This window comes from Zootoca vivipara, chromosome 6 (genome assembly GCF_963506605.1).
Source record: "Zootoca vivipara chromosome 6, rZooViv1.1, whole genome shotgun sequence".
NCBI classification, from domain to species: domain Eukaryota; kingdom Metazoa; phylum Chordata; class Lepidosauria; order Squamata; family Lacertidae; genus Zootoca; species Zootoca vivipara.
Window position 1 is genome coordinate 27,981,528 of NC_083281.1, and position 12,417 is coordinate 27,993,944.

The following is a 12,417-nucleotide window of genomic DNA, read 5'->3' on the forward strand; positions in this document are numbered from 1 at the left end:
ATTCCAGCTCAGCACCTTTCACCCTCTTTTCTGTATTTCAGGTAAATGGGCGCCAAAGGACACTCCCCGTGAAGTTTTCTGAAGATGTCTCTATAAGCCTGTCTCAGGATGTGACTGTGATTAAATTAGCCTCGGTAGTAAAAGTTCTCCTTGGACCCAATGGGGAAATGAAAGTGCTAATCAGCAAAACATTGGAAGATAAAGTCTGTGCCTCCTGCGGGAACTTCAATGGAGATGGTGCTGATGATCTGAAGTTGCCCAATGGGAAGATAGCAGGAAATATGGCTGAGGTCATTGATGCCTGGAAAGCTGAGGACTTCTCTGGCAGGTGAGCAATTCTGGAAAAGGCCTTTGCCTAAAGGCAACATGGGATAAAACACCATTTTCCAGATCAGAACATGACCTTGACCAAATTAGGTTGGGGCACTGGGCAGGAAAAAGGACAGCCAGGCAGCCTCTGCAAAGAGCAATATAGGACTGTTTGCAAAAGGGCTTTCAAACAGCCCTGCATTGCACTTGGAGGGCAGGCACAGCCCTCAAAATGAACAAATTACACTATCTATTTCTATATCTCAGTATTTTTTTTGGATTCTTAGAATTCCTGAGCAATGCTGGGCACTTTCTGCTAGTGTTAAAACAAATTCTACAATGGGGTGGGAAGTGTTGCGAAGATTCTCACAGAGTCATAAACAAGCTCACATTACATTCTTCACAATCTTATTTCACAGGGATGTCTAAAAGCTGTCTGAGCCAAAGTGGAACCCTCCTTTTCTGCTTAATCATCAGTGGCAACTATTCACATGCAAGTTCTTGATCAACATTCTTCTGCGTATAACATCCCACCTGCAAAACATTTTCATATTGCTCAAACTTCTATCAATATTACTTTAAAAAAAATGATGGCACTTTCCCCTAAGAATCAATAAATCCTTTTATGTAACTTCTTGGGACTGACATTACTTTGTTTAGCATGATTATAGTTCTGTGGATATGCAAATAACTGGGGTGTGGGAAGCTCCAAGCTGTGCTCAGCATCAGAGTACTAAAGGTATGGACTTGGTACTCATCCTCACCTAAAAAAAAGCTCTGCTGGATCTGACCAAAGACATCTAGTCTGCATTCTGTTCTGACAATTGCTAAGTAGATGACTATGAGGGCAGTAGCTTTCTTCTACTATTTCTTCATGTATTCAGAGGCACATTTACATCGTAGATTTGTGAGGAATATATAAATCAAGGTTCGTATTATATATAACACAGCCAGATTTCAAAGCATCTTTCTTTGATCCACTCTACAGAAGTAGAGAACAGGAGCAAGACAACTGGCTTTAGGAGACACATTATCATCCTCCTGGGTTGGCTAGGCTGCCATCTGGTATTAGAGGTCCTCAGGGCTGGCTCCAGACATTTTGGCACACCACCCCAATTGTAGTTTGTTAAGGGTGTTTATATACAGTACATACTGTTGAGTTTCATCACGTGCCCCCAACCCAGGTGCTGATCATCACTCCCAACTTCTTCCTGATTCTGATCTTCACTTGGGAAATATGGAAATAGGGCAGTGCAGATCAGCATCAGAAATGGGAGGAGGGAAGACTCACCCAACGATGTCAGCCAACAAAAGGAAAGTCCCTAAGGTATACAGCAAATGTGGATTTGTTAAATGTTTATTTTCTCTTATTAAAAAAATTAAATACATGTGCAGACAGAAAAATGCTTCATTGTTTAACACCATCAGCTAACACAGGAGAAGTTCCTGTTTAATGTAATGTAAATAGTTGCAATGTAAACTTACATAGTGTCTTAACAGCAGTGCAAATTCAGGAGCCAGGTGCCAAGATTAAGTTCCAGTTAGACTGATAGTCCAGGATGAGTTCCTATGCCAATCCATCCTCCTCTGAGTAAATTAAATATCTTTCCTTTACTGTGTTCTGCAACAAAGCTGCATTATACTGATTCAGACCGTTTGGTCCATCTAACTCAGTATTGTCTACTCCAGGGATGGGTAACCTCTAGGCCATGCACCAAATTTGGCCTAGCAGGAGTCCCAGTTTGGCCCATGAGGCCATTTCTCACAAACTGTGCCCACCAGCCCCACACTTGATGACACATGGGTTGTCAGGTGTGTGGCATGTACTGGCCTGGCTACAAAGCAACAATCTGGCCCAACTACACTCTAGGGGGCTGCCATCCTCTATGGGTGATCAGAGCAAAAACAAAAACAAAACTATGCCGTGATAAATCCCTGAAACGAGATATTGATAAAGTGAATAATACTAAAACTCAGCTAATGATCACTCAAAGAAACATAATAGGTTTAAACTTCCCCAAAGAAACTTTGATATAGAAATTTGGACATTTTGCAAAAGAAATTATTACAAAAAGAAACATATTGGATACACAGGTTTGCATCCCTGACACCTACAGGCCTCAACACGAATATGGATTTTAGTCATTTCTTGTAAATACCCTTTTTCATTAATTCCAAGAATGTTCAAAGATAAGGCCACAAACATCAGCTTCTTTAAGAAGTTAGCTTGGGTTTAGTTTTCACATCAAGAGTGCTTACAGTGGTTTTCTGTGATTATAAACAAGGACAGTTCCTTTTCACTTTATTAATATTCCTCTATAAGTCTCTCTATGTTAAGAGCATTTTAGAACCAGCATTATGTAAGTTTGTTGCATTTTACTATTGTAAGTGTACTTTGACACGCCCTAAGACAATTAATTGCTCCTAGCCCTTTAAGAAATGGAGCTCCACTCAGTATATAAACCAAGAATCAGAAACACCCTCCAGCAGTCTGAACAATGGCGTCACAACATCACAACTAGGAGAGCTTTTACAGCCCTTTACTTAATATTTTCCTAAGAGCAATCATATTCATTAGTTGAATTGTCCCATAGGTTAGCTAACCTTTAGTTTAAACAACTATAGTCTTATCTTGGGGAAGTTTATCCTTGACTGCTATGTAATTTTCAACTCTTTTCAGAGTTTACAGCTCCTGTTTAGTTTTTGATTGTAAGGAAACCTCAGCCCCTAAACATTTTCCTTCTGAGGAAACAGATAGAGATTTTCCAGTGAAACGAGTCAATTAGCTGGCACCTCGTCAAGGTTTACTTTATTTAGAGGTTACTTTGAGAAATTCATGTCTTTTCTATATCAAAGTTTCTTTTGGGAAGTTTAAACCTATTTTCGGGAAGTTTAAACCTATTATGTTTCTTTGAGTAATCATTAGTTGAGTTTTAGTATTATTCCCTTTATCAATATCTTGTTTCAGGGATTTATCACGGCATAGTTTTGTTTTTGTTTTTGCTCTGATCCTCTATGGGTGGGCACTGGTGGGCTTACTCAGCAGCAGTGATAAGGATCATTAATCCTGATAAAGGTCATTAATCGGGATAGCCGAGGTTGTTTCGCTGCCAAACCAGACTGGAGTGGATCCAGATTATATCTACTTCCTCCAACAAGACCTTGCAGCTGGATGGCCACCACCCTCTCAATCACTTTGCCGAGGAAGGGAATATAAGAGACGGGATGTTAGTATGCTAAATCTCTGGATTCAGGGAAGGCCTTTATAAGAGGAGCAGTGTCTCCTCTTTCAAGGCAGTTGTCATAACCTTCTCCTTTAATAAAGCATTGACTACTCTCTGGGCCCATCCATTCAATCCTTTCCCACTATATTTTACCAGCCATGACAGAAAGAGATCAAGAGGGCATGTTGATGGCCTGGCCACCACAAGTGTCCATTCTTGGGATGCAGCGACTTAAACCTGGAAAAGTGGGGACACCCTACTTTTTATTACAAGAGGATGGTGATCATTTTGGGTGTTGTGACCTCGTGCAATTTCATAGTTTGAGTCTTCTCCTCCCCCTGCAGTCTTTTTGGAGCCGCAATCTTGCATGGCACACCCAAACAAACGTTTTTGGCCACTGTGCCTGTAAGGGGGAGGGCTTATAGGGAACAGCCCCCCCCCCCCTCATCAGGTCAAGTTCTTTGCAGAGCAGCAAGTCCAGTAGCGGATCAGATTACAGGAATCAGGAAGTAGAGAGGGAGAAGAGAGTGTTATGTTGGGTGTGAAACAGAAAGAAGCCATTGCGAGGTTCTGACTCGGACTGAGGAGACACGTTTTCTAGACTCTTTGCACTGTAAATAATATGCACAATAAAGACACCTTAAAGACAAGGAGGTGTGGAGCGTCGTTACTCAAGAGTAGCCGCAAGAACCTCTGGCAGCACCCAAAAAAGTGCTGGGGGGGGGGCTGTGACACAAAATTGTAGCTCTTGCTCTTGCAATAAAAAACAGGAAGGTGGCATCCCGGATTTTGGCTTCAAAGTGTTGGAGGGTATGCTGAAACTGATGAAGGTAAAGGTAAAGGGACCTCTGACCATTAGGTTCAGTCGCAGATGCCTCTGGGGTTGTGGCGCTCATCTCGCTTTACTGGCCGATGGAGCTGGCTTACAGCTTCCGGGTCACGTGGCCGGAATGACAAAGCCACTTCTGGTGAACCAGAGCAGTGCACAGAAACGCCGTTTACCTTCCCACCAGAGTGGTACCTATTTATCTACTTGCACTGCATGCTTTTGAATTGCTAGGTTGGCAGGAGCAGGTACTGGAGCTGACCCCGTTGTGGGTATTCGAACCACTGACCTTCTAATCGGCAAGCCCTAGGCTCTGTGGTTTAACCCACAGCGCCACCTGCGCCCCTTGCTGAAATTGATACCAAGGTGTAATTCAACATTTCTTCAGGGAGCTCTACCCAGCCTGATTCAACTGTGGCATCAAAATCAGCATTGATCTGAGCAATTTCCTTCTCCAAATGATTTCCAGATGTCTTGCAACTACCGGTAGCTACGGAGTGGTCCATTGTTAATGTTAGAATATTGGCCTAGACCAGCCAGTTTAGCACTCTGAACTGCTCAGTTACAATTGCAAACATCTCTGCCTACTGGCCATGCTTGTTGGGAACAATGGGACAGATTCAAACTGTATTTGGAGGGCCAAAGGTTAGCCACACCTGTCCTAAAGTAGGGGTGGGAAAACTCTAACCCGTGGGCCAAACTTGCCTCACCAGGGGTTCAAACTTGGCTCACAATGTTTTTTGCTACAATCCATACCTGCCTGCCCCCTGCTGCCAATGATCAACTGGGAGCCTTATAGTGCATTAGCAACAGAAAGCTGGTTGATCTCAGAACGTCAATGTCAGAACCAGTCACCTAATGTCAATGTGGCATTGAGTGATTGACAGCCCACCTGTCAAATATGACCCATGATCCTAGATCCTGATAAGAAACTGGTCATGCTCCCCTAAATCTGCTTCTGCCAAAACTGTGTCTATGGGAGAAGCAAGACCTTCCTGGGGTGCTAATACTGTGAATGCCGTCATAGGCTCAAGTTGTATGTATGCGTAAATAAACCATATATTTGAAAGACACCGCAGTCTCTGTTGTCCTTCATTCCAAGGAAAATAAACCCTGGATAAGTGCCTGGTGCCCCTGGAACCTCACACCACTTGGAGATTGGGCTGGAATGCAACAATATATATATTAAAAATGTATTAGAATAAGCATTTTAACACAAACGTTATTATTTTGAGGTATGCAAAACATATGCATTCTAAGCTTATTCTGGGACATTTTTTGAGCCAACCAGAAGCCGTGCCTTGGTTTTCGAATGGTTTCGGGAGTCGAACGGACTCCCAGAACAGATTAAGTTTGAGAACCAAGATACCACTGTACACTGAAGGATCATCTCTCCTGCTACTGCAGGATTATGCTTATCACTAACTCTTACTTCGAGTCACACCTACACCACAAAATGCTCTCTTCTCATTGCTACTAATAATTTTGCCCTTTTAGAAATTGCCTAATAAAAAACACATTTTGTACATCATAGCTATGCAAGCTGCAAAGTTCTATGAGACAATTTCAATGCTTGTGAAGTTCTGGAGAAAGAAAATAGTTCCTTATTTACTAAGTTGTCGGAGAAAGCAGATACAGTAGTTCCTTATTTACATTGGGTGGATTATAGATTTTGCACAGTGTCATATTAGCGCTGTCAGTTAGCAGGATTTCCTGTTTAGAACTATCAGGTATAAATCCTGTCCTTTTTCCTGATGCCCTCTTAGGACATTGGCTGAGCCATTAAAGGATAAGCTAGTATAGAAGCCCAGCTCCTGTGAATGCTGAACTAGTCAGATGCGTTCAGTAGGTGAGTGAGATCACTTCCTTTCTTTTCTGAGTTAGTGTTGCTTTGATGTCGGGAGAGGTAAACAACCTGAATGCCTGGTGCTCCTTGGCCCGCAGAAGAGCCATTTGGAATGGCATGTAAAACTTCAAACCTCAGAACTATAAAGCCGGTGGAAGTGACTGGAGAGCTTTGCCAACCTGGTGCCTTCCAGATGTTTTGGATTACAACCACAGCTGGGACTGATGGCAGCTGTAGTTCAAAGCATCTAGAGGACACCATGTTGGCAAAGAATGAGTTAAGGTGTGATCAACTTTTGGAGTTCTATAGCACAACACAACAAATTAAGGGCAAATGTCTGCACCTTCATTCTCATACATCTGCTATTTCTTTTCTTTCAGCTTTAGGCTTTTTTCGGCCTTTAAGTTTAAAGAACAGAATGGTTGGGCAAAATAAATTAATCAGTTCACATTCCACTGTGCATGTTGACATTTTACCAGTATTCTTAAGCATATCTTATAATTTAGCAGAGCAGCTTCTAGCATTCTGAATGCTGATACCTTTTGATGACAATCATTTGAAGGAACCTGAGCTGAACTGTCAACTCAATGGGAACTGACTAACTTTGTTTTGTAAAGGGATGAGAAAAAAGTGGAATTAATTCCTCGTGAAACATCTTGAACTAGCCAAAGGAGCTTCTTGTATAACCGTAGTTGTAGCTGTTTGAAAGAAATGGAGTTAGAATGATTACAATTTGTTGGGCTGGGTAAAAGGAGCTGTGGGAGCCAGAATTCGTATGTTGTCATGCAGGCTCTAGAAGGTATGTTGTAGATGTTCAAGGGGCAAATGTTCAGAGTGCCGGGGGAAGGGGAAAACTTATCTTGAATCTGCAGATTACCTGAACCACTTTCTTCTGCTGTTTTGTAGTCATGGCAAAGAGGCTGCTGCTGCTTTGGAACTGCCTAGCGCTCCTATATGGTGAGTTTGGTACCAGCAACTGGCAAGTTGACCCCACAAGGGAGATTTCCCTTGTACTCTTGTCTCTGTGGGGCAGTTGCAGATGCTGACAGAACAGGGACTTGCTCACAGCCTGGCACATTTTTCATTGACTGAAAAATCTACTCCATGACTGTGGCTATCTGGCACAGAGCCTAGCGCACTGTTGGCTGAGTTAACACGTGCCCAGTCCCTACCATGGTGGGGAACCTATGTCCAATGTTGTTGGACTCCAACTCCCATCAGTCCCAGCCAGCACTGCCAATGGTCAGGAACAACAGTGCCAAGTAAAGGGGGCCAAGAGGGGTGCCCTACCTGCAGGGGCACCCTGGGGATTGCACTGCTGGGGCAGTGCGCTCCCCCTGCACTCCTCTTCCTCCTCCAGTGCTCCCTCCTCCTCCAACCCTGCTGTCCCATCATCATGCTGCAGTTTGTAGCACCACCTGTAGGCAGCTACACAAACAGCAGCATGACAACTTCCTTACATTTTATTATTTAGCAAATATCAATCTGCTCTTTAAACACATGTTTGCTAGTTAAAGTTAAGAGGTTCCCAGCAAATTAAGTACACCCCCTGCCTCAGAATACTTCTATAAGCCTGTTGATTTTATTTTCCAGTTAATTCTAATTATATATTTTAAAACCTCATTTTTTCAATAAACAATAGTCTCTTTGCCAAATATTAATTAGCCATGTTTCCAATTCATGTCACTCTCATTTTATTCGATGTATGACATAAAGTTATATGAACTGCTGTTTATTATAAAATGGCCAGATGTGAAGGATGAGGTTTGTTTGGTATCTAAAAGATGCCTAACTAGGAAGGAGAGAGCATCACATCTTATGGCTAAGTTTGGCTTTAAAATAACATAGAACATAGAATAACATAGAAGCAAAAACTATAAATTCTACTGTTAAAAGTTGTTAAATGGTGCCAGCCACGAAAAGTTTGTCATTTTTCTTCTTCTGTGAAACAGCTTCTGGAAAAATCTTATTCTGCTGTCCAAGTGCGATGGGGGAAAGAGATTATTTTGAATTCTGCTGGCAAGAGTGTCAGATAATTGAAACTTAGAATCATAGAATTGTAGAGCTATAAGATATATTGAGGGTAATTATGGGGGGGGGTTGGGTGGTATAGAAAGGAGTGGCATGTAGATAATCATATCTTGGTGGATTATTTCTAGGAATTGTCAAATGCTCTTCTGTTTACTTCTAGGTTTGCACATGATAAGGGGAGATGGCAGAGGTTTATAGTGAAAGGAGGGAACACATCTACCAGATGCTCTTTCAATTCAGCTTGCTTAGAACAAGAGGGACTAGGCAGTGAAGTTTCTCTTCAGACCTCTCAAGACCACAAACAAAACTTCTTAGAGCACAGCATTGAGATGTTTGCACTTGGCTAATTATCCCTTTCACTCTGCCTTTCGGGGTATTGTGGAGCAAGTACCTGTGGGAAAGAATTTGTCACAGCCTTCCTGAAGAACTACTTGCCAAGCCAGCACAATGTTTCATTTGAGCTGCTTATCACTGGATATCAACCTGCAACCACCGTCACAGTCACAGTGAACAAATCTACATTTCGGAAAACGGTTTCTGTCAATGAGAAGGAGACTGTGTCCGTTGTGGTCCCAGCCTCCTCAGAGATGAGGGGGAGCAACGTTTTTGATCAGACTATGCGGATTCAAGCTGACAAAGATATATCGGTGTTTTCCATCAATTACAAGGCTGTCACAAGTGCTGCCACAGTTGTGTACCCAGTCCAACAGCTGGGCACATTGTATTATGTGGTAACCCCAGCAGGCAATCACACGCCACACAATTTCAAAGAATTTGCAGTTGTAGCCAATAAATCTCCCACTCGAGTCACTATTCACCTGAAAGGGGCTGTGACATTCAAAGGGAAGGGTTATCCTGCAGGAAGCAAGCTTGTTGTTGACCTCAAAGCCTTCCAAGCCATCCAGCTGCAAAGCTCAGTTAATTTATCAGGCACCAAGGTTGAATCAGTTGCGCCCGTGGCAGTTTTGAGTGGGCACAGCTGTGCCATGCAATTTGCAACTTGTGACCACGTTGTTGAGCAGCTCTTGCCTGTTTCCAGCTGGGGCACCACCTTCATAGTTCCCACCCCCCCTCACCTTCCAAACCAAATTTGACATTGTGTATGTCATTGCTTCCCAAAATACCTTGATCAAATACCATTCTGGGACCACTCAAGGCTCCCGTCAGGCAAAGGCTGGGCAAGTCATCCAGTTCAAAATGCAACCCTCTCAGCCGCTTTACTTCTCTGCCGATGCAGGAATCCAGGTCCTTTTCTTCTATACTGGTGCCAAAAACCAAAATGTCATGCACGAATCATTCCTCATCAATATTCCAGCCTTAACCAGCTATTGCACATCGTATCACACTGGTGGGATAAGACGGTTTGCTAATTTTGCTGTGATCATAGCCAAAACCTCGGTGTCCAGTGGGATCAGATTAGAGAAGAAAGCCATTACAAACACTGAGTGGAGACCAATTCCTGGAACAGAGTATTCTTTTGCTCAGCTCAGTTTGGGCAGAAATGCTAATCCCGTCTCTGTAGAGCATCCCAGCACTCCTTTTGGACTCTTGATCTTTGGAGTCTCACCCTTCATTGGCATTGGTTCCACAGCCCTTTGCTCCTGCGGTAAGTATCCCAATCTCTGCATAATATATAGTCTTCTGTGCTACTAGACTGTATGGTTAAAGTAAGCTACATCTTATTTAAATATCCCTATATCCCGTGGCTTCTCCCACTCTCAATATTTTCATCTTTTTCCTTCCAGCACTGCATGCCAACTTTTAACATTACAGTGGCACCTCATTTTACAAACTTAATCCATTCCTGAAGTCCGTTCTTAAACCGAGGCATGCTTTCCTGCCGCCGGTGCCCTTCCATTGTTTGGATTCTGTTCTTAGACCATGGTAAACTTCTCAAACCACTACTTCTGGTTTTGCAAAGTTCGTAAACCGAACCGTTCGTAAACAGGACTGTTCTTAAACCGAGGTACCACTGTACTGTACAATGTATGTACATTGTCAAACAAAGTGGCCGCTTCTGGGCATTTTATCTGTTATTAAATTCTTGCTATTCTCCTCCTCCTTACAGCCTTGCCATGCCCTCAGAATAGCCACTATGAGTTCTGTGGCAATGCCTGCCCCACCAGCTGCGCCAACCGCAATGCTCCCTCTGCCTGCAAACAACCATGTGTGGAAACCTGCCAGTGCAATGATGGCTACGTCCTCAGCATCGACAAGTGTGTGCCTGTTGGGAGCTGTGGCTGAACCTACAATGGGCTCTACTACAAACCCGGAGAAGAATTCTGGGCTGATGAGACCTGTGGTTCCCACTGCACATGTGATCCCACCCTGGGAATCGCAGTATGCAAACAAGCTGGCTGCAAAGCCAGTGAGGCATGCACTGTGGTCAACGGGGTCCGGGGTTGTCATCCCGTAAGCACCGCTACTTGCTCAGCATCCGGGGATCCTCACTATGCACCCTAGGCTATGAAATGTGCAATTCTCTTTGGCCATGATCTTAATTCCGTTGATCTAAGATTCAGAGCTGAACATTTGTTGTGGAATTTATGATTCTATAAATGTATAGTGTTCTAATTGTTTTATTGCTTGCCACCATGAGTTTTGTGTGTGGTGCAGAAATATTGTTATAAACAAACAAACAAATCAATCAATAATTTCCTTGTTATTTGACAAGATTTGCATACCACTTAACTGACAAAAAACTTGTAAGCATATTGTTTGTTTATAAGATTTCTTTGCCAGCCTCCACCATAAGGTCCCGAGTCGGGTTACAAAAATGGAATAGAGAGCTGTAAAAATAGATAGAACCATTGCAATTATTCAACGAGTATAGCTGTTCCAAATGGAACGGGACAGTGTAAAGTTAGCAAGAGAGATGGGCCCCACCAAACAATGCTTTATTACATGAAGCAATATAAAATATAAATAAAGCAACATAAAAATATACGTACGTATAGGTTTATACACTCCGGCTTTCCTAAAGTAACCAGTGCATATGCAGAATCATACAACAATGCATATTGCTATATCAAAATGCTTGTGTATTAATAAAACAGAGGATCTATCTGTAAATCCCCCAAATACCCTTCGCTCATCCATTTCTTCCCCTGTGCTCATAGTTTCCTTTAATTTCCTCACAACTTGTTTTGTTACAATAAAAGGAGATCATTATTTGCCAGCTCTCCTATTCCCTCAGGGCACCATCTGCTTCCACTCCCCTTCTTGCAAATAAGGATGACTGAATGTTGGCTTTTCAGGCTCTAATGGTCCACGCAGGCCTCAGACTCCTAATCTGGGCGCAGTCCAGGGCAATCCTGAACCTCCTTTTGCACAATCACATGAAATTTGGCTTCCCCACTTGTTTGTTTAACTTGGCAACCAGCTTACTGGAATCTGCTGGTTGGGAGTGGGGTGCATAGCTGCCAAGTTATCCCTTTTTTAAAGGGATTTTCCCTTATGCTGAATAGGCTTCCTCGTGAGAAAAGGGAAAACTTGGCAGCTATGGTGGGGTGTTCAGACTCAGTTTTCAGATCTATGTCCTGCTGTTTCTGGTAACCCTTTGGGGTCTTGCTCATTGCACCAGATTTGCTAACTATGTCACTGCCCTGACACCTAATAAATAATTTATCTTCGGTCGTTGGCTTAGACATGGTCAAAATTCTGAGCAGGTTGGTTTGGGGGATGCCAGAATGTGTTATCATTTCTTCCTATTAATCACCAGTGGCTTTCCCATGGCCAAAACATTTCACAACCAAAGACATGACTGCAGTCTCATCAGGAAAAGGGCTGGTCCAGGAATCTCAGGTCCCAAGTTGGTTGTTATCTTCACACCCCATTTTAATTTAAATCTATTATGGTTAAAAAAAACCAAAAACAGATCCATCAACCCTCAAGTCCCATTGGGGACTTCCCAGAACTGGCATTTGCTCCCTATATAAAGGGAAACTATGGAAGAGGGAGGAAACAGAAGAAGGGATCCGGCAGCAGCAACTCCCTCTGTTCTCTATTTGAGTGCATCAGAAACACAAGCAAACTGAAGGTAAGAAATGACGGGTTTCCTTTATGAATAACTCCATGTTCTGGAGTTCCAGCAAAAACTGTTCTTAAATCTGGTGAGAGGGGAAATTCCCATTTGATTTGAGAGCAGGCCACTAGGATTGCCACCTTTGGTAGGGCAAAAT

The 12,417-nt window shown here is 42.9% G+C and overlaps 1 protein-coding gene and 1 long non-coding RNA gene across 2 annotated transcripts in view; both read left to right on the forward strand.

Moving 5' to 3' along the window:
• Positions 1–12,417, forward strand: part of LOC118086742 (IgGFc-binding protein) — a 98,231-nt gene that overhangs the window by 64,284 nt on the left and 21,530 nt on the right. Inside the window, exons 34-36 of the mRNA XM_060276445.1 lie at positions 42–328; positions 8,625–8,914; positions 10,305–10,454. Coding sequence (XP_060132428.1) covers positions 42–328; positions 8,625–8,914; positions 10,305–10,454 — 727 coding nt within the window. The remainder of the gene's footprint in view (positions 1–41; positions 329–8,624; positions 8,915–10,304; positions 10,455–12,417) is intronic.
• LOC118086134 (uncharacterized) lies at positions 6,112–8,726 on the forward strand. Its single transcript, XR_004692721.1, has 3 exons — positions 6,112–6,208; positions 7,112–7,162; positions 8,397–8,726. It is a non-coding gene; the product is annotated as an uncharacterized LOC118086134 (long non-coding RNA).